At 31.2% G+C, this 23175-nt stretch overlaps 1 protein-coding gene across 1 annotated transcript in view; it reads left to right on the top strand.

Annotated features, from left to right (window-relative positions):
- LOC106079945 (receptor-type tyrosine-protein phosphatase N2-like) overlaps window positions 1-15909 on the top strand; it is a 293472-nt gene extending 277563 nt beyond the window's left edge. The window contains exons 16-22 of the mRNA XM_056043460.1: window positions 8770-8847; window positions 9041-9160; window positions 10978-11144; window positions 13477-13530; window positions 13650-13714; window positions 13855-13928; window positions 14325-15909. Of these exons, the coding sequence (XP_055899435.1) occupies window positions 8770-8847; window positions 9041-9160; window positions 10978-11144; window positions 13477-13530; window positions 13650-13714; window positions 13855-13928; window positions 14325-14396 (630 nt within the window). The 3' untranslated portion in view covers window positions 14397-15909. The remainder of the gene's footprint in view (window positions 1-8769; window positions 8848-9040; window positions 9161-10977; window positions 11145-13476; window positions 13531-13649; window positions 13715-13854; window positions 13929-14324) is intronic.
- The last annotated feature ends 7266 nt before the right edge of the window (window positions 15910-23175 follow it).

Genomic DNA, 23175 nt, shown 5'->3' with positions numbered 1-23175 from the left:
TAAGTTAAAAACTTTATGAGTTATACATCGATAAATAGTTTTTTTTTATTTTTTATTATTTTAATTTCTTGTTTTTGCTTCATTATTATAGCATGTAAACACTACAACTGTATAGCTCATATGAAAGAGCAAAAAAAAAAAATAATAATAAAAAAAAAGCGACTACACATTTAGTCTATAAGGATTTTTTTCCTTTCCTAGGGGCCATAAATCTAATCAGTTTTGTCGGTCCCGTGAGAAAATGTTGGAACTCTTTTCGTTGAAAGCAGCAAAAGATGGAGAGCTAGATATCATGTCTGATAGCATCGTATCGAACCACGGCTTGTCGCATCAGTCACACTGAAGAGAGATCGATACCGGTGGACACACACATGTCCTATTAAGGAATGAAGTCCGCAATTATATCCGATAAATAAAATAGATACGCCCTCAGACACGAGAAGGAGGAGGGGAGGATTTGATACTATTGTTGCATTACGTTACTATTGAACAAGTCAGATAGTGAAAAGAAAATTGCTGAAAACCTTTTTTTTTTTCTTAGCTAGCTCACTGTTAACTGACGATACCAACGTTGATTTGACCCCTTTAAATTAAATTAATATTTGGTTTTATGAACATTAATTTGTGTTAAATAAAAAAAGCATGCATTCTTCTATAATTATATACCTACTATAACATTTCCTGATCTATATACACAAAAGTTATTGAAGTTTAATCATAACAGGGTAGTGAAACACAAATGAGCTAAATGAACAATTCCATCGGAACGTGGAAAATAATTACGGAGAGAAAGAGTTAAAACATTATTATACAATATAGCGTATTTTACATTTTTTAGAGGCTTTCTTTATTTCCTCCAAGTGCAATCAACTAAGTTCCATAAGACATTCTACCCAAAATAAGGCTCTGATAAAAATCGTATTTCTAATAAGATGTAAGATAAATCTTACTCTGGAATAAATGTAACCTAACACAACTACACCAAGCTGCATTAAACTTTCAACAAACATTCTTATTAGAAAAAGACATTAACCAACCAGTCGATGACCTCTGGAATTTCATTAAAAACCATCTTAAAAGCATTATAGAAAATCATATACCAACTGAGCACTTATCAAACAAAATAAATAAATGTTGGTTTAATAATAGACTAAAGAAGCTTTGTAAACAGAAGGAAAACCTATATAGAAAATTTAAAGAAACTAATGCAGAAAGAGTTTACAAAAAGTATATAAAAATTAAACACTTAACCCAAAAAGTAAGCAGACAGCTGCAGAGTGAATACATAAACAATGTAACATCTAAAGATAACAACAGAAACCTATGGTCATACATTAAGTCTAAGAAAATGGAGACATCAGGCATAGCGCCATTAAAAGATGAACATAACATAATACATAGGCCTAATGATAATGAAACTAAAGCAAACATCCTAAACAAATACTTTGCATCAGCATTCTCAGTCCCAGGAGACAAAGACATATTACTGAATTTGAACCAAGTAGACAACATAGAAGATATAATAGTACAAGAAAATGGAATTCAAAAACTATTAGCCAACACCAAACCAAATAAAGCGTCTGGACCTGATGGTATTCCAGCTAGATTACTCAAAGAACTAAGCAATGAGCTAGCCCCAGTGTTCAAAATACTCTTTCAGGCTTCATTAACCAGGGCAGAGTACCAAAGGACTGGAAAGAAGCTAATGTCACCCCCCTATTTAAAAAAGGAGAAAAATCTGACCCAGGAAACTACAGACCAGTATCACTTACCAGCATCACATGTAAAATCCTAGAACACATAATATGTAGCAACATCATAAACCACTTAGACAAACATAATGTCCTCACACCATACCAACATGGCTTTAGGAAATATAGATCATGTGAAACACAACTAATAGGACTAATTGATGATTTTTCAAAAGGTTTAGATAATAGTGAACAAATAGATACTATCTTACTAGATTTTTCCAAGGCTTTTGACAAAGTTCACCACCATAGTTTGTTTAAAAAATTATAATATTTCGGCATTAATGGTCCATTGCATCAGTGGATTAAAGATTTTCTGATAGGGAGAGAACAAACTGTAATAATAAATGGCTCTAAATCACACCGATAACAGTAAACTCATGTGTACCTCAAGGAACAGTCTTAGGTCCACTATTATTTTTAATTTACATAAATGATTTACCAAATTGCATTACTTCAGGAACAAAAGTCAGATTATTTGCAGACGATTGCATAATATATAGAACAATAAAAAACAACACAAGACACAGATATTTTACAAAGAGAATTAGATGAATTACAGAAATGGGAATCAAATTGGAGCATGTCTTTCCACCCAGAAAAATGTCAGTTGTTAAGAGTAACAAAAAAACTAAAACAAATTAATTCCACTTATCTTATTCATGGCAAACCAGTAACACAGACTAAAAACGCAAAATACCTAGGTGTTATAATAAATGAAAAACTGTCATGGAATCCACATATTGATGAAACTACAAAAAAATCAAACAAAGCATTAGGATTTATTAAAAGAAATTTCTATAAATCAAATAAGAACATAAAACTAAAATGTTATTTAACCTTGGCTAGGCCAATAATAGAATATGCATCCTCTGTTTGGGACCCCTCAACTCAAGAAAACATTAAGAAACTGGAACAGACACAAAATAGAGCAGTGAGATTCATAACAAACGAATATTCACATTTGACTAGAGTAACACCTTTAGTAAAATCACTAAATTTAGAAAGCCTTCAGGACAGAAGACTCAAAAGTAAAGTAGCAATTATACATAAAACACTGAACCATAATCTTCAAATACAAAAACAAAATTTAATAAAATACTCTGAAAGACACAAAGATAAAGGCACATCCCTCGTCCCATATGCTAGGACAAATTTGTACAAATACTCCTTCTTCCCTAGTGCTATTAGAGCATGGAATGGGTTGCCTGAGCTAGCCAGGAAAACCAGTGACTTGGCAGAATTTAAGTCATTTTTTTATAACAATCTGGCCAACAAACGCAAAACATTTGTTTAACAATCAGTAGGCCTATTTGTATAATAACGTATACACTATGCAATGGTTTCAAGACTGTAAGCAGACTGGCCTTGGGCATAGGCAAACTAGGCAGCCGTCAAGCCTCTGATTGGTAGGGACCTCGCACAGGACTCCAGAGACGAAATAGCGAAACTTATGCCCATCGTTTCTGTTGGAGTACACAAGGTTTGAAATATACTGCGTAATTCTATTTTTTTTTCGCTGTTTATTTTTTATTTTCTATTTGATTTGGGAACACCAAATTTACTTCGCCTAGGGCCTCCTATTATCTAAGTATTTTATCGTGATTAACTTTATGATCATACTTTCTAATATACTGTATAACATTGATTGCTTAGCATCAGAAAATATTTTTATATACCGGTACCTATATATTGATGATTACGTGTTCCAAAAGCACGAAATACATTTTGTTCTATTAAGTTGCGCTTTCCTTCACAAATTAACATTGACCGTTTATAGTTGTCTTGAGTGTTTAGTATTTGTCTTCCTTTATCAATTTTGTTGCGAGTTAAATGACATATTGAATTAGCATTGTCTTCTTTTAATGGAGTTCTAACGTGCAAATTATCCATTAAAATAAAATAAAAGGCTAGATGTTGCCAAGATTTGCATTTATATAAATACACAAAGAAAGAAGACAACTTGTTATTGAAACTCACTTTAAAAACCTCAAAAAGCCCAGTAAAATTCTGTCAATAATCATGAGCGCGATGTTTACGCTATACCAAAGATATTAACTGCTTACTTAGGTAAAGAAGCATAAGTACCTTTGAGGCCTTATGATCTATAGTCTATAGGGACAGGTGATGTAATGAGGATGTTATGTGGTTATGTCCAGTAGAGGAATGAACTCGGGGGCGTCCTAAAAATCCCGAATGAAATCCCAGCCTCCACCGAGATTTGAACTTGAGACCGGATGTCAAATCCTTTACCTCTGGGCCACCACGTCCCCGCTTCCATGTATATAGAATCACGTATAACACATTACACAATTGTATCTCAGATTACAAAGAGCAAAGCACACAGTTTACACATCATGTAGTACACAAATAGAGTAGCCTACACACCAAAGATTGCAAAGTTAAAATATCACGCGAGCGATTATACATTTCAGATTACATGGTAGGACCTTCAAAGGCCATTCTTTATTATAATGTTGAAACGAAAGCCGTTATTTAAACTCTTGAACGTAGACATGAATAAGTTTAGCAAAATTATAAATAGCGATACTAGTCAAGGTTATGTCCTTTGATCAAAGAACGGCGTGCGAATGCAATCTGAATTGATACTTTGTGAAAAAAAAAAAAAAATAATATTTTTTTAAAAAGCTTATATTAAGCGTAGTTGTATCAATTAGTTTGAATTAGTTGTGTAATTAAATTTGTAATAAATCTAGACTAACAATAATAAATATGTGCGATTAGAAATATTTTCACCAATAGTTTTTTGTTTAGCGCCATTTCATGTTTTTAGCTTTTTCAATAAGTTATTTTCTATCACTTGTCTGGACCATTAGGGCAAGGTTGGGAGGGGGGAGAAGGGGGTATCTTTGTGAATGTTACCGTGAATGCTTTTTAAATGCATTTATTTAAAAAAACGTTGAAAGACCTGAATTTGAACTCGAGGGCTCAAGCCTTCTCAAGCCAACACACTGTACCAGCGAATCGCTTATGAAAATAGAAGGTTTTATAGTTATCTATTGTTAACATCAAACTTTAAAGCAGGACCTACAATTCAACTTAGGCTATGCCACCACATCAGTCAAGTACAATTTCTTTCCCTTGTTCGATACCAAACAAAATACTGAATTGCCAATATTTAATTAACTAATTGATATTTTTATTGAGTCTTGTTTTGTCAGGTAAAAGAAATAGGCCTAATTGTGCAAAATTTCAGCTTGATCCGGATTGGGTGTGGGAGAAATAATGTGTACAAACTTTTTACCAGACAGCGTGAGTTGATATAAGCTTTCTAAATTTAAAAAAAAAAAAGTTCTTAGCTGTTGTGCTAATATGTTTATATTTCGTCATTGTTTGTTGTGAATGTTTAGTGAGAAAGAAGGATGTGACGTAATAAAAAAGATAGTCTTCTATGTCTACTTGTATAAACACAAAGTCTCTGTTATTATTATTGTTATTATTGATTAATGTCTACAGTATGTTCTATATTTATCTGTGACATCAGAACAGCTGTAGTTTTGGCCGCTCAGCATCTTGTTAAGCCCATGCTGTTTGGTAAACAAACGAATATTCTTTATTATATATTAATTTTGTTTAACAATTAGGCCTACAATGGTCTTAGACCCTAAAATAAATAAATAAAATACGTGTTTTAGTTTAACAATAAATTTGGTCTGATATTTAATCCTATCTTTAAGTTTGTGTTATTTTGATTTCTTGTCACTATGAAGTTCAATATTAACCTTGCTTCAACTTCCCTATTAACGTTGGTTTAATTTCTCTATTAACCTTGCTTCAAATTCACTAAATGGAGCGGGAACTATCACTTTGGGTATGACTGTTTTGATGGTAGCAATTATACATGCAGTCCCTGTCATCACCTGGTGGTCGATGATGGGCCCTGGTGTTCTGATCAAACGGTCATGCAGGCTGGACGCTGTGATCAGACATTCAATCCACTGATGGATCATTTTGATCTGCTTGAAATGTTCTATCGATCCAAGAGACCTTTGTCATGTACTGTATCTTTGTGTTTGCCTTGATACACTGACACGTCTCTGGCAAACGTAGTTTGCCGTGATGTTCGTTGCCCGATTGTATACGAGTCAACTATAAATTGTTTTCTTGGCGGTTTGGCCTGATCGCAATAAACTTGACCCCCGCCCCCTTTTATCCCATGTTACAGTAATATTTTATTTTGAATATTAGATCTAGCTTTAGTAAATCGAAACGTTTGATTAAGCTACTACTAGTACTAGATCTATTGTATTAGAGTTAGATCGTAGCCAATTTTAATTTCAAAGAGACTACCACTTGCTGACCATTTCTTAGACTTAGATCTAAATAGATCTAGATGACTAGATATACCTTCAAGATCTTTATCTAGATTTAGAAGATCGTACATTTCATCTTTACACTTGAATTTTAAAAAATTAAAATGAATTTATCACCAACCAACTCATCCTTTTATTTTATAACTGTCGACAGTCGTGGTTCGGTAATTATATTAACTAGCTGTTGGTAATTGGTGGATAGAGATGACAAGATTGTGTTGTTTCTTTTGCTTCGTAACGAGGCTCTGTGATGGAAACATTAAGGTCTGGGAGGAATTATTCAGCAGTTAGAAAGAAACGGATTTGTTATTTGACACAACAGTGAAAATTCACTCGGGGTTTTTATCCTTTTAATTCTAACTAGCCTAGTTAGAAGTGTCAGAATGAAGTGGATTCTGTCACATTCATTAGAGTAGCTGTGTCCATATGATAAAATTTTATGATGGGTTTTTAAAAATGGTAATGTAGGACTATCATTAGTATCATGACTATGAGATACAATAGTTAGATCTATAGATCTAGACTCTAGATCTAATAAAAATAGATCAATATTTTGCAAAAAAAAAAAAAAAGCTTTTTAAAAATTTGTTTTGCCTTGTCCAGATATATTGATTACCTAGAAGGCTAATTAATAGATCTTCTAGAGTCTAGAAGTAGTGATTTAATTAGTCAGTGAATGGAAGTTATTTCTAAAGGTACAAAAATTAGATCAACGTAGAAATGTAAAATTATAGAGGTTGATCGAGATCTAATCTACATTATATATTAATATCTAGATCTAGACTAATATGATCTAATCTAGATAGAAAGAAGGCTAATCCACATCATTATTTTATTTTTTTATGGTATCATATATGATGATAGAAATTGTGCTAAATTCATTTCTAAATAAGACTATACTATAAAGAGCTATGGGGCATGCTATAAGATGTAGGCCTACCTATTATTTTTGTCACAAGTTTGAATAAGGAAAAAGAAATTGGTATTTATTAGAGACTAGCTCATTAGCCCAAAATTGGACTTTTGAGTTCAGACAAGCATGTTATCATATTAACACACAACAGATCTAGCCACTAGCATGTTAGGCTCACAATGAGTCCACCATTAGCTTGAGCCTGTTTAGTAGTAGCTAGAACACCTGATTAGCATTCCTGATGTATTTTTTCAGGCATTTTTTTTTGGACTGGTTATACTTGTACTTACTGATTTAGATCTAGTTTTTGTTTTCTGTTGTTTTTTATTCTAAAATGGATGATCTCTATAGAATTATTATTCAACCCTTTCTGAGCCATAACAGTTTTAGTTGGAAAAGCTATTGGGCCATGTGGTTTGGACCTGAGGCTGTGCCACAATGTTCCAAAATTGTAAACCCTGCCAATCATTATTTCCTGCCTTCCTTTAGAAGGTTTGAGTTAAGACCACGTTAGGACATAATAATCTTCTTTTTTGAATGAACAGTAGGAAAATAGTAAAGATTTAAGGCCCATGTAGATTTTGCTCCAATTATTGTTTCTAAAAGCTAGACTAAATGGGGCAAACATATTTTTTCAGTAATGTAACAACTAGGTTTTTTCCTTTCCCATAGTTTCATTCTCTGTAACACTTTAAAATAATTTTTCAAAACCGGATTATAATCATACATTTGTGTATTACTAATGTAATACTTTTGAATGATGTAATTTTTAATTAGCTTTAAAGCAATTTTTCTATCAATTTTTCAAATGCATTTTCTGAAGGGAAAAAATTTTTTTTGCTTTTGTTTTATTCCACTTAATAATGACCTGGTTGTGGAAATGATTTTCTCTTGTGGAGAAGTAAACCCTAATGCTAGAACTCTTCTAATTTAGACAATGCTATTTGAATCAAGACATGTGTGAGCAGAAGTAATGGATTGAAATGCTATTATCCAAACAGAAAATTATTAAAATCTGCTCTGTTCACATGGAAGGAAACAATTATAATTTTTTTTTATTAATTAAATATTATCAATTTGACACTTTTCAGAACAGAACATTTTTCTTTTCAGTTTTTATTTTCTTATAATTTCACCATCAACAAAAGTGTATGTAGACCTCTGAAGTTTTGTAATTTGAAAAAAAAGCATTTAATGATAAAATCACAATCAATATTCTTCTTTCTAAATGTATTTAGCCTTGGTTGATTGGTAATATCTAGAAAAAAACACAATTTAAAAATTGTTCTATACCTGTACCTAGAAATATACAATTCAAAATTCTTGTTCTTTTTTATTTAAATATTCAAAATTGCAATAATTCTTTATTGAGATGCCAAGTATTTTAGAGCAGTTGCCTCTCTTCAATAAGAAAAAATATAGCAATCCATGTAAAATAATTAAGTAAATGATATTTGTGTGTTTTGCTCAAGTCATACCAGGTCTCTTTCTATGTAATATTTCAGAAGAGAATTATATTTTTTTATATTATATCAAGAATTCTTTTTAATATATTGCTACATTGAATTAGAATACTATCAGAATGCTAAAAAAAAAATATAAACATTTCTAAACCTTTTTTATTGACATTTTTTCTATTTAATTTCATTTCTTCTAACATTGCCTGCATATATTATTTCACAAGCTTTGAAACAGTTTTGCAAAGGGTAAAGAGTAATTTTGCTTTAAGGCTCTTATATGGCCTCATTATCTACACTTTGTTTTCTTGTAGACTGACCATGACCCAAGAAACCCAGCTTACATTTGTACCCAGGGACCACTGCCCCACACAGTTGCTGATTTCTGGCAGGTATGTCATGAAAAGAAAAATAAAGCATACTATAGAATTTTGGATCATTGATATAACTTATAAGGCTTATAAAAAAATATATCTAAGATAACCTATTGGTAGGTAATATAATGTTTGCATAAAAATAAAAATGTCTATCATTATAATTCCTATTTTAATTTTTTTTTTCTTTTTTCTACTATTTGTATCTAAGATGATTTGGGAACAAGGATCAGTTGTGATAGTTATGCTAACAAAACTAGCTGAGAATGGTACAAGCCTCTGCCATCGTTACTGGCCTGAAGAAGGAAGTGACCTTTACCATATTTATGAGGTAAAGGAAAGAAAACAAAAACAAAATAAATATATTTATGAGATAAAAAATTTAAAAATGTCCTTTCTGATTAAAATTTCTCTTGTCATTTTAATCCTTAGGGTTTACTTTAAGAAGCATCTTGATATTATTTTTATAAAATTTCCAATTTTTTCTATCAGGATAATATCAAAATAGGAATCTGACAGTTACTGTCAACTAAGCAAAATAATGTTGACAATTTTATGTTTATAAAGAATAGTTGAACATGAAGTGCTCATTAGATATAGAAAAATATGTATTAAAAGTGTCTTTGTCAAAGAAATGAATGAACAGTTGAGTCAGTGAGATTAGTCAAGTGACAAGTCAAAGTTTTGTTAAGATATCATTTAAAGAAAGTACTGGTACACTTGTAAAGTGTAGAATAAATTGCAAGATAAAAATATTATTTAGATTTTTTTTTCCTTCCAAATGTTAAGATATCTGATTGCAACAAATAGATTTTCAATGATTACTAGCAGAGGTGTAGAGGTCAAATGGAAAGGACTAAAGGTCTGAACCTTTCCACCCTCTTCTTGCTTGTGCTAAAATGTTTGTTTTACACGTTCCAAATTTGAATTTTAAGTAATAATGAGGTAGATTTTTCTTTAGAAAAAGCTCTGAGCTATTTATATACTGACTACTGTTATCCCATTTAATAGGAGTAACAGATATTAAATTTCATTTACATTGTTTCATGTTGGAACTACTATATTATAGCACATATACCCCGCATATGTGTATAACCCACACACACTTACACCCCACACATGATACAAAATAAGTAACAACAAAGGTTGCACCCTTATATACCCCGCATATTCATAGCGTGACTACTGGGACATAAAGTAATATTATCAGAACTATTTGTTTTCTTGAGGTTTAGAATGAGTTGTACATAAAGCTTTTCAATGTACATTTCACAACCACACAGTAAACTATAGGAGGTATAAAGGTCCACTGGTATGTCCATAGTTTATGTTATGCTATGTTTATTAATTCAAATTTTGTAAGCCCCGCACCTTTGTATATCCCTCACAGCTGCTATTCGTTTGTAAAAACTTGTATAACCCGCAGTTTATATGCGCGAAAATACTATTTTGTTTCTCAATTTTTTACATAACAAACCATAAAAGTATTTTTACAACTTTAAAAAAAAGCATACTGTATTGTACTTTCTGAATATGTAATCATAAAAATTTTAGAGATTTTATGCTTTGTTAAGTTTAATCAATTATATCATTTTTAATCATTAATTGGCTTTAATTTATCGTTATTTTCTTTAATTTTTTTATTGCCACTTATCAGTTTGATAAAAAGATTATTTTATCTAAGAGCTAGTCATTTTCTATATATACAAACAAGGGGTGTGAGAAGCACTTTCTCTTTTTTTTTTTTTTTTTCTTTGTTTTTGTTTAACTTTTCAAGTTTTGAATTCTTAAAAACATGCTCACCGCACATTTTTAACTTAAGTTAAGAAAAGAAAAGCAATTGAAGTCATTAAAGCATATAAAGCATATAAACACTATGGATATCTAAAATTATAATTTTCAAATATCCTATGTAAAAAAGTTATCAAATTAATCTCTATAGTTTTGAAACAATAAAATGAACCCTTGAATTTTTTAAAATAATTTTTACATCATCTGATAATGATTAGATTTTTTTTTTAAAGTTGACGAACTGTGAAGCAGATACTAGAATTAGAGCATGATTTCTATATATTAAAAGTATATGAATAACAGACTTATAAAAAAATAGTCTATAAAGACTTAGATAAATATAACTATTATATTCAGGTGCATCTAGTTTCTGAGCACATATGGTGTGATGATTATTTGGTAAGAAGCTTCTATCTCAAGAACCTGCAAACCAATGAGACAAGAACTGTTACCCAATTCCACTTCCTTACTTGGCCTGAGTTGTCTGTACCTGCTTCTATCAAGGCTCTGCTTGATTTTAGACGGTTTGTACTTTTAAGTAGTCTTTCCTTCAAGAAATGTTGCACACTAGGAAGTAGTCTTATAGAATGCACTTAGAGTTTTTTATAAATATTATTATAATAATGCATTTCAAATAGATTTAGCTTTTTTTTTTCTTTTTTTTAATATGGTGGACAAATACTGTTTTTTTATTTTGTAACTGATTTTTTTCCCACTATGAAAACAGTAATATTTTCATAATTAAATCTTTGTACCATTTATATACAAACTATAAGTTTGAAAATGAAGTTCTGATTAACAAGGAAGGCCAACATAAAGTCATGTATAACAGACAGAAATCAATACAACATAATGTGATTTATGATGCTAGCTGTGCCAGATGTGTACATCTTCCAATTTACTGTTTTATTTAGTTCATGATTTCCTTGATTCATCAACACAGTGGTTATTGATCAGCATTGAATCATTTATTCCTATGTCTAGTCTGCTTATTTCTGTTGAGAACATCTGTATATAAATAACTCATATTAGGAAACAAAGATTAACAATATGTTAGAGAGCATGTTCAGTTTAACCTTTAGTAGTTCTTGGTAGTCTGAGATTATCTAACAGTTTGAAGATTTACTGTGAATTTAATAATGATAAACGATATATCTGTTATATTGTTTTGCAACAAAATGCTAATTATGTAATTACTTTAGGAGTAGTTGAAAAGCAAAGTTTCCAGATAAATTTATAAAAATTTTATACAGTTGCAAAAATAAAATGTAGAACATCAGATACTAACAAAATGCTTTTTAATGCCAATAATTACTGGCTGAATTGGTATGGCTAATAGTTATTAGAACAAAGTGCTAGAGTTTTGACACATTTTCATTTCTTCAGCACATGTTTTATCCCCTCTTTTAGCACATTTCTTCTTTCTCACCCCACCCCCCTTTTTTTTTTCAAGTTTCAAATAAAAAATTTTATGTTTTTATCCAACCAAATAAGGTTAACTTTATAGAGTTTTAATTTGAAAGAATAATATAAAATTTTGAAATACTGTAAAATAATTAAACTTCTTTCTTTTTAAATGTATTATTTTGATAATACAAACTATGATGTCAATTCTTTGTAAATCTAAATAGCTTCTAACCATTTCAAAACTCACATGATCTTGTGTCCTTTTTTAAAATGATTATATATTATTGTGTGTATTTATCTTCATATTTAAATTGAACTAGCTTACTAATTTCTGTTCTCCATCTTGCCAACTAACTGCTGCTTTTCCTGGCAGCTTTTGTGATTTAGCAATTGTACGGTGGGCAAATTGCATAGTCACAAAAGTGATCGGGACTGCATGCTTCCACTACACTAACTGCTCACTGGTGATGGGTTAGGTAGCTAAATAATGAGCAATGCTTTTGCCTCTTCTTTTCATCACTTTGTAGTTTTTACGCAAGTTGATGTTCAGTTTATTAGAAACATTAAAGAAATATTAAAATTTTACAGTACTAAGAAGACAAATGGTACAGTATAGTAATGGATAGATTGTATGTTACCAATGCTCAGCCTAACTATATTTGATAAAAATGTTTTAAATCATTTATTGGCATAGTTGATAGGGCCTAATTTGTTTTGTATTGTTTATTTATTAACTTGACATTATAAGTACTTTAGAAAATGATTTTGAAAGGCTTTGTAGTGTTTATACCAATTTTTAATTAATATTAGTCTATGTTTTATAAGCTTAGAGTTATTTTGCTTTTTAAATCCAATTAATTAAATCTTTCAATTAAATCTTTACCAAATTTTAAGTAGAAACTATAGATTATTATTCCTCCTTTTTTTTCAACAATTATACTTTTCAATTAATTATGCACTTCATTAAACTAGATCATAACCCAGCCCCTTAATTATTGACAGTCTGTCCCATTACTGTCACATTAATACCACAATGACAAATAAGGTTTCTTTTTTTTTCTTTCAACTCAATTTTGTTGAGCTGTTGATTTTTTAGTTTGATTTTGTGACAGTTTTAAATATTTAACAACATCTTAAAAGCACACTAGAGCTTTTTTTTTTTTTTTTTACTGTTACATATATAGGTTTTGCCCAACATGTTAAATGTGTTTATTATGACCAGTATCTAGATTAATTTAGGTAATTAATTTATTTTCAAAATCATAAAAGTATAGTTTTTTATGCAGTACAATAATGTTAGTGGAGTTTTATCTTCATTGTTTTGTTTTTGTTAAATGACAGCATTCATTGAAATTCTGTATTTCTAGAGTCATAATCAAATAGTAATATCATAATGCTGAGTAAGAAAATATCTTTGTAACTCGATGTTTAAACTCCTGTCTATTTCAGTAAAGTTAACAAATCATTCCGTGGAAGGTCATGCCCTATCGCTGTTCACTGCAGGTCAGTCCTTAAAGGCCTAGAAGCTTATTTTAGGTTTTCTGTTTTAATCAGTAGATTTGAAAATCAAGCAATTTTCCACATTCAATTGATTTCTGTCATTCTTATCTATTTTTATCTAGCGATGGATGTGGTCGTTCTGGAACATATTGTCTTATTGACATGGTTCTAAATAAGATGGCCAAAGGTAAATCATTTTTCCTTCCCTTTTTTTTTTTTTTTTATGTAATTTTGAGTTAATTATAATTAATTAATTATAAAGTTAGCTGTTTTCTAAAATATCGTTGAAATTTGTAACTGCTATTATTTATTATTTATCTTTTATAGGTGCAAAAGAAATAGATATGGCTGCCACTCTTGAACACATCAGAGATCAGCGTATGTCTATGGTTAAAACAAAGGTAGAGTTCTGATACCTTTTTTTCATAATTGCCTGCTGTTTTTTTTTCAAACCACTTTAAAACAATAATGTTCTTTAAACAAGTAAAAAATAAATCTTGAGTATGGCATCTTTAATATTTATTTTTTTTTACCTATAGTATGGTATTTCTAATATTTTTTTTTAAAGTACACCTAAATAAGATATAATTGCTTAAAATTGTTTAATTGTAATGAAGACTTAGAATATATAGAAGACAGTTGACATGTGTGGTGCCCTAATGGTTCAACAGATATAAAGATAGGTAAAAACTATGAATACCAAAATTAAAGATGAAATTTTGAAAAAAAAAAGAAAAGAAAAAATAACCTTAGATAATATGATTAGTATTTCCATTCTTTTTTTTTATATTTAAAAGGAACAATTCCAGTTCTCCCTTGCTGCTGTGGCAGAAGAGGTACATGCTATTTTAAAGGCACTTCCACAGTAGGAAGTCAGAACCAACAACAGTACAATCAACCTCAGAACAAAATCTACAAGTGTCAGTCTATCCACTGTACGACCGTTTAACCAGCCACCTCTTTAAATGTGTAACAGTCAATGGAAGTCATGAAGTCAGGTTGTTATCTGGATCGCAGTTAATGTCTTGAGTTTGTCAACAAAATTAATTCATCTTCAATGCTGTGAATGATAATTACAAATACTAGTATTTGTTTTTTTTTTTTCCTCTTTTTTTTTTTGGGGGGGGGGGGAGGGTTATCAGGAGTTTTGACATCCAGTTAATTTGTTCATTTTTGTGTGTAATCTATTATTATTATGTTTATGAAGTTTTAATAACTAACCAACTCTTGAAAGTTTTTTTCCTTATATTAAAGTAAAATATATGAACATTTATTATTTTGAAAATGTTTAGATTTATAATAGAGCTGTGCATTATTAGGCTAATCAAAAAATGCTATTAATGTTATCAAATTAATTTTAATCACAAAATATAATGTCATATTTGAAATTAGTGTTTTTATTGAAAACACACTGAAAAGACAAAAGGAATTTGAAATTTTAGCTATATATTATTGATCATATAGAAAAGTATTTTTATTTCATTGTAGAATTTCAACTTTCTATCATGTTAAAACAAAAATTAAATTATTTAAAACATGTCCAAACTTATCAGTTGGTTTTGAATTTAGTTTAATGTAGAATACATCCATTTTTTTATGTTTTTATTTTTGTCGCATTATAAGTTTATGATATGCTGAATATTTATTGCAATACAAAATTGACAAATTTTTACTTAGTAACAATTTTATTCCGACCAAACCATGGCTAGTCAAACTTCACATTGGCACAATATGAATAAATAATGAGGAGCAAAGAAATGGAGAGGGGGGGGGGGGGGCTGAACTAAAAACTTAGGCTACTTCAATATAATATTGTAAAATGTGAATGTAAAAAATACAATTGTGCAATCCCGTTAGATTTGTGGCTAGTGTTCTAGAGTGATAATATTCAAATATCAACTGATCTATATTTTTCTTCCTCGTGCATTTTGTGAGTTAGCTGTGATCCCACCCTCAAAACCTTTAAAAAAAAAGTTTATGTTTTTTTTTTTGGTTTTTTTTTCAAATTCTGTTCCCTCTCAAACTGATGTGATATTGTACATTGTGAGCAGAACTCAATAAATTGATATCATTTTTGTGAATGTCTTCATATATATATGTATTGCCTTCATCCAACTTTTTTGTTTCAGCTCTGGACAACCAAATATTTAAACAAAAGCAAAAAAGAAAATCGACTTTTGGAATGATTTAAAAACTAGTTTCTCTTGTTCCACAATAATCTACTCCACATGTTTGTGTCAGTTCTCTCTAGAAGGAAATACTTCAAATATTTTATGTTTCATTGTTACTCTGAGAAGTCCTACTATTGAGTGTAGTGCAGAGCCCAGTCCTCAATAATATGTACACTGTCTGGAAGTGAAATAAAAGTCTATCTGCAATGGATATTACTGTTGTTTATATTTTTTTAAAAAGCTTATATCAACTCTTGTCTGTCTGTGTGGTACAATTTTTGTACATGCTATTGTTCAATCTTCTCATTCTCAGGTCAAGTTGAAAATGTGCAGTTATTCATTGTCGATGATAAAAATTAATCAGTAAAAAAATAACAAATTAGTTTATTAATTATTGATAATTTATTCTTTTTAGTTAAAAACTAACAATAGATAACTATAAAGCTTTATATTTTCATAAGTACTTTGCTGGCTCAGTGGTTAATGTGTTAGCTTGAGCACTGGAGTTCAAATTCAAGTAGTACAACTTGAAGTGATTTGACCGTAGCGCAGAGATGCCCAACCTAATTCAACCTGCGGGCCAAATTAATTCCCGACACTTGTGTCACGGGCCACATGAACGAAAAGAAATTGACCTAAAACAATTTTGTTAGAAACCGGTTGATCTAGTAGTTACTACTTACTGTGCTTACATTAATTAATGGGATATCTGAAAGATATCTTTTTTTTTTTTTTGCGATGGAAACTGAGCAAAATTATAGCTAGCTAACGATTCATTTTCTTGTCACCTTTTGGTAAATATTCCCATCGATCCTCCAATTTCTAGGAGTAGTTTAAAAATCTTTTTATTCGTGCACAAACTAAGAATGATGCAATATTTGATTTTTGTTTTATAATGCCGATTATCTGTTGTTAAAAAAAATACAACGGCTACACTTTCTATACAATGAAATATGTTGGCTTATTATCGTTCCAAAAAAAAAAAATCCGTTCACTTTTCCTGGTAGATTCTAAATTCTACTTGAACTCTCCAATTTCATAAACGTATAAATGATTAAGGTCATGGTGCCAGTCCATAAGAGGGCCCTAAAGTAGGTAAGATACATTTCTAAACATTCTGGGATTTTTTTGGAAAAGATGGGGAATTTCTACTCTGTGCCGACCGTTTCGGTGGGCAGGATCGAACCTTGTCGCGGGCTGGACCTGGCCTGCGGGCCATATTTTTGGCATCACTGCCATAGTGCATTGAGCATGCTAAAAGCATGAAATTACACTAAATAAAAACTTATGGTAAAAATATTTCTAATTGCACAGAATTGTTATTGTTTTTCTAGATCTATTACAAATTTAATGACATGATTGATCCAAACAAAGTGATACAATTACACTTCATATTAATTTTGTTTGTTTTTTTCTAAAAGTTTTTACAAAGGGTTTTATGTCTGATAATGTAAATGATTTAATTGAATTATATTTAATTAGGGGGTGCTGTGGGTAAGTGGTAAATGGCATGGCTTTGGAACTAAGTGTATTGAGTTCAAATCTCAATGAAGAATGCGGATTTGAATTTCTGGATATTTAGGAGTCCCCTGAGTTCACCCATTCATGACATTAGTTGGTTAAAGGTTGCTGGCCATAGAAACAGAATACCTTTCTATTATCTGCTCAATACATTTCAAAGTCTGAAATTATTCAACTTAAAATACTTAACTATATTTAGTTATGTGTGGGGGAGGGGGGGAGGAGAATAGGGCCAATATCATTTACATCTACTGAGTAGTTATCTTAGAAAGTACAGACAATCCTTTAAAAAAGAAGATACTTTACCCCCTATTCATGTTCATCTGGCAATCTAATCTTGCATGCTGATTTAAGACTCAAAACTGCATTCATTTTTTATGTAGACTTTTCAAAACTTTTATAAACTGTAAAGAAGCCTTTTAAATGTTGATTACAAAATTATCCAATATTGATACACCTCTAATCACATGCAATGCAATTATTCCTATCTATATATATAATTCTCTTCATGGCTCAAGAGTTTGGACACCACATAAAGGAAAGATCACTCTTTTATTTCTGCAAGTCGGACGGACTAGAGTTAACCTACGAAAAAAAGAGGGGGGAGGGAGAACAAGTAGTATTAACCCATCACTAAATAGCAGGGCCGGACTTAACTATTGTGACCAAGAAGTCATGGAAAGAGAACAAGTAATCTACCCTGTATTTATCCGTCACTAAATAGAAGGGCCAGACTTAACCATTGTGGGGGCCAATGCGAAACGGATTTCGCGGGGCCCAGTTTGGGTAGGGGTATTAGAAAATATATTCGTCTTTGCATTTTATTCATTTTTTACTACACACAGAATTACTACACGAGCCTTGCATGTAGCGAAGTCATACAGTATATCATAAGAATTCTGTTTCCTACATAGATCACGGTCAATAGCAAGAGTTACCAAATGTTTCAATCTATCTACGAGAATTGTTGATCTCAAGTAATTCTTCATTAGTTTGAGGCGTGAGAAGCTTCTTTCACTAGATTCCACAATTACGGGTATTGCATAATGCCGTTTTTTTTTTTTTTTCATCACGCGTAGGATTGGCGTTTTCCATTTTGAATGACAACCCAAAATGACAATTTTTCGTATATTTTGCACTTTCGGGAGATTTCCAGGAACTCCTGGTAAATCAGGAGGCTGCTGGAATTCTGTTATAATTTATAAAATGGTTTAATTTAATAATTATACCTAGAATTAGCGTGGGTCCTTTGAAAATGCGGGGCCTACTGTGGTCGCATAGGTTGCATTGGCCTAAGGAAGGCCCTGCAAAGTAACGGCGCATGCTACGCCGCCGGTGGACTAGTTATTATTATTTAGGCTCCATAAAAAAAAAAACTAGCTTATACAACACCCAGTCGGGGGATAATGCCTCTACAAATATGGCTCTATAGTAACAAGGAGAAATGAGCCATAGTGATCTGGATGCAGGCCAACTAACTTCAAAAAAGAAAAAAAGGATCATTCTTCTACACAACTTAGGTAAACTAGAAATGTGTTTGAAGACAAAAGGTGTGGCCTATTTTCAAGGCTACAGCACAAGTGACAGAGTGTGCATCAAGGGTAAGTGGAGAAAGAAGGTGTCCTTATAAGATTGCTGCATAGAAGGATGAAAGAAAAAGTATTCCATCCATATGAGCCAGTGGCGTAGCTAGCCACGTGCGGGTGGTGCGGGCCGCATGGGGCATCAAGTGGTGATGGGCATCAAACTGATCATAAAATTTCTCATTAAAAGCTGCACACATGTACATACATGAACAAACAAACTACTGTATTTTATTTAAAAATTTATTCATTTTGCCACTCTGTTAATATTATGGGCGTTGCTCAAGATTGATAAGTCTGGCTGGCGCTCATAGTGCTAGCTCAGGCGGAGAAATTGTCTTCTCAGGTTAAAATGGTTGACGGCATGGATCAAAGGGTCTTAGAGGTAAAAATCTGATAATGAAAAGAATCTTGGATTATATTCATTTTCGCTCAAAGCAGAATCCGGCCCTTAATGGGCATCACGAACGAGTTGAAGAAGAATTCTAAAGTAGGCGGATTGTTAGTTGCTATGCAGTCTTAATTTTCTCACCTATTTTGGATTCTTGGCCCCTGAATTAACTGAAGTAAAAGACGGGTAAGTTTACCTTTTAAAACAACGATCTTCAATTCGAGACTGTGCACTTAAATGGAAAACATTAGAAACATTGATACCTATTAGTCAGAAGGGCAACGCTAAAGCCATTATTATTCAAAGACGTATTGGCCACAATAAATAGAAGCCAATCGAAAAAGGTGAAGCGTTTGTATAAACACATAAGAACGAACTACGGCTTGAGATTTATTCTTCCTTGGACGTGATAGTCCAAGAAACAATCCCCCAATATGAGCAATATCATGATGTGGTAGGTGAAAATGAATTTTGTCGCTATCCCAACCATTGAATGCTCAGATTGAAATCAATCTCGATAGTGATCATAACAACATTGACAAAAACAAATTTCTTCTGGAGCGAAAGAGGCGTCACCCGCTATTTCTTCAGACTCCTTTGAACTTCTCCAACAAGAACATGTTTGAAATCTTGAGGTTACAAAAAATATAAAGGTACCTAGAATGCCACCAGGTGATTCAGTTCTAAATATTGTCTAGATATTCGTGATGCCTATTGAATGCCAAATTCTGCTTTGAGACAAATAGAAATATGTCCAAGATTCTCTTCTGGTAGCATTAACAGATTTTAGTGTGGCTATATGCGAGCGAAGTTTTTTTCAGACTTAATTAAGATGATCAAGAATTTATACCAATCAGCGATGAGTTTCATTAGCTAGGCATTGATGGAAAACAGATTTCGATAAAATTATTGATAGTTTTGCGACCAAGAAAGATCGTACTATTTATTTGTACTATATGTTTTTAAGGTATAATAACGTATTTTCGATGTTTTATATCCGAGGGGGGCATCAAGAGGAGATGCCGCACTGGGCATCAAACACCCTAGCTACGCCACTGATATGAGCTACTAGAACTCACAGGCATTTAAATAGAGCTATTACACTGGAAGATGGGGGAAAAAGGATCTGGTCAAAATCAATGACACATGATATTTCTTGAGATAACCCAGCACAGGTATCAGCTAGTACATTGTTGACAACTTTTATGATACATGTAACTTGTCATTCCTTTTTTTTTTTTGTTCCACTTTAAAATAGAAAAAAAAAATTGTTCTTTAATCGCAGTGTATTTTTTGTTCAAAGTTTGTTCAAAACTTACAATAAAATTCATCTAACATTATTTTTCAATTGTTTTACAAGCAAACTGGGTTGTTTTTCTTACTTAATTTCAGTCAAAAATATTTTCTCATTTGTCATTCTTTTATTTGTAAATTATATATTTCCTTTTACAAAACAAAATAAAAATAAGTAAAACACTACTACAGGACAAGCTGAAAGCTGCTATCGTCTGATAAGCCACAAATCTGAGTTAAGTAGTGAACATTCACTTAACAAGACCATGATTGCAAGAACAGTTGAAAAAAACAAACATTTATAGTCATCCTCTGAGTCAATAAGTTTTTATCTATAATCATCCTCTGAGTCAATAGGTTTTTATCTATAATCATCCTCTGAGTCAATAGGTTTTTATCTATAATCATCCTCTGAGTCAACAGGTTTTTATTTATAATCATCTTCTGAGTCAATAAGTTTTTTATCAATAATCATCCTCTGAGTCAATAGGTTTTTATCTATGATCATCCTCTGAGTCAATAATTTTTTTTTTATAATCATCCTCTGAGTCAATAGGTTTTTATCTATAATCATCCTCTGAGTCAACAGGTTTTTATCTATAATCATCTTCTGAGTCAATAAGTTTTTTATCAATAATCATCCTCTGAATCAATAGGTTTTTATCTATGATCATCCTCTGAGTCAATTAGTTTTTATCTATAATCATCCTCTGAGTCAACAGGTTTTTATTTATAATCATCTTCTGAGTCAATAGTTTTTTTATCTATAATCATCCTCTGAGTCAACTGGTTTTTATCTATGATCATTCTCTGATTCAATAAGTTTTTATCTATGATCATTCACTGAATCAATTAGTTTTTATCTATGATCATCCTCTGAATCAATTAGTTTTAATCTATGATCATCCTCTGAGTCAACAGGTTTTTATCTATAACCATCCTCTCCTCTGAGTCAACAGGTTTTTATCTATAATCATCCTCTGAGTCAATAAGTTTTTATCTATGATCATCTATGAGTCATGTTAAGATACTAATGTGGGCTAGTTTGAGATACTTATCAAATTGCCAAAAAATTATTTAGGATATCATATTATTAGTATTATGTATATATGCTTTGGTTAGTTAATCTGCATTATGCCTCAACTAGGGATATTCTAACAGCCATCTGATTGTATCATTGAGTGAAGTTAATTTTAGGATTAAGATATACACAACAAATAAGCTAATAGCAGAGCTTTGATTTTGTAAATGAATTGAGATTTTAACAGAGCCATAAGATATTGATATCATAGGCCCATAAGATATATTGTAATTCAGTTCAAATATTTATTTGGACTACCTGGGGTATCAGATTGTGTTATTGTGATGTTTATTTAAGCTAAACAATTTTTAAGAAATTGATTTCTCATTGCTAAGACTTAACTTTCTTTTAGGCTACTGCTTACCTTAGACTTTTTCTAAATACACTACTGCTCTATTATGTTTACAAGAGAGCTACCTAGACAAAATTAAATTTTCAAACTATTCATGCAAAAAAACATTTAAAAAACCTTTACATTTCCTTTTCTTTTAAAAAAACAACTTTATTATTTCAAAAGAAAAATAGAACCTTCCAAAGGTCAGTTTCAAATCCAAAAACTTAACAACTTTTATTTGCTTCAACAGTAAGAGCTTCATATGGTCAGTTTCAGTCATAAACAAAACAAATGAACACACAAATAGGCTCACAGACTAATCAAACCAATTACTTTGATCAAAGTATTAAGCCTACATGATTAAAATTGTAAGTAGACCTATTTACATTGGATGATCTGTTCCTTGCCCAAATTTATATGCATTTCTTTTTGGTTTATTTGATCTTTTCAATCTTTTTATAAAATCATTCAGTCTGAAACCAAATGAAAAATCTGATGGTGCAAGATCATTCAAGAAACTATCTGCTCTCTGTTTCACAGCCTTAGCACAAGTTGATAGGATCCATTTTATACAACAAATTGTGACAACAAAAGTAATGAGGTGATCGTTCACCAAGTCAACCTATACTAATCTAACAGCTCACCTTGCTTAAACAAACAAAAATAATAAGTGACTTCAGATAAAATAAACTGCTTTAAAATGTATTTTTCTAAAAACAGATGACCAACAACATGTAACTCAATCCAGCAACATTGTATTGAGCAAAAGAAAGAAAAATATTAAACATTGAAGTTGGGAAACAAATCATTTGATGCACTCATAGCTTGAAGTCTTAATAATTTTGTTTTTGTGAACAAATGTTTATGCAAACAAGCTTTAAACTTTGGTCATTCACTACAGAGTAACTAGTGCAATAATATCCCATGCAGATTTTTAAACACACCAACCTAATAGGCCTCAGTGTTTCCAATAGAACTATTCAGTGCATATACATTTAATGAATACAACATGTGTTAGTTAGTCCTTTGTCAAAATGTTTACAGTACTGAACTGAAGACAGCATTATTTAAGTGCTGCATACTTTTTGTACCATCATAAAATACATTTACAAATGGGAACTTAAAAGAGGAGCATGATAGAAGTGCTGACAAGAAAAATAGCATATCAAAAAAAAAAAATAATGAAATCATTAAATATCTGTCAAATTTGAGAGTGAGTCATTGAGTGGAAAAAGGGTTCTTAGTTGCCAACAGTTAAATTAGTTTCACAATAT

The sequence above is a fragment of the Biomphalaria glabrata genome, chromosome 1 (genome assembly GCF_947242115.1).
Source record: "Biomphalaria glabrata chromosome 1, xgBioGlab47.1, whole genome shotgun sequence".
In the NCBI taxonomy this organism is placed as follows: domain Eukaryota; kingdom Metazoa; phylum Mollusca; class Gastropoda; family Planorbidae; genus Biomphalaria; species Biomphalaria glabrata.
Note: the sequence above shows the minus strand (reverse complement) of the source record. Positions and strands in the feature narration are given on the sequence as shown.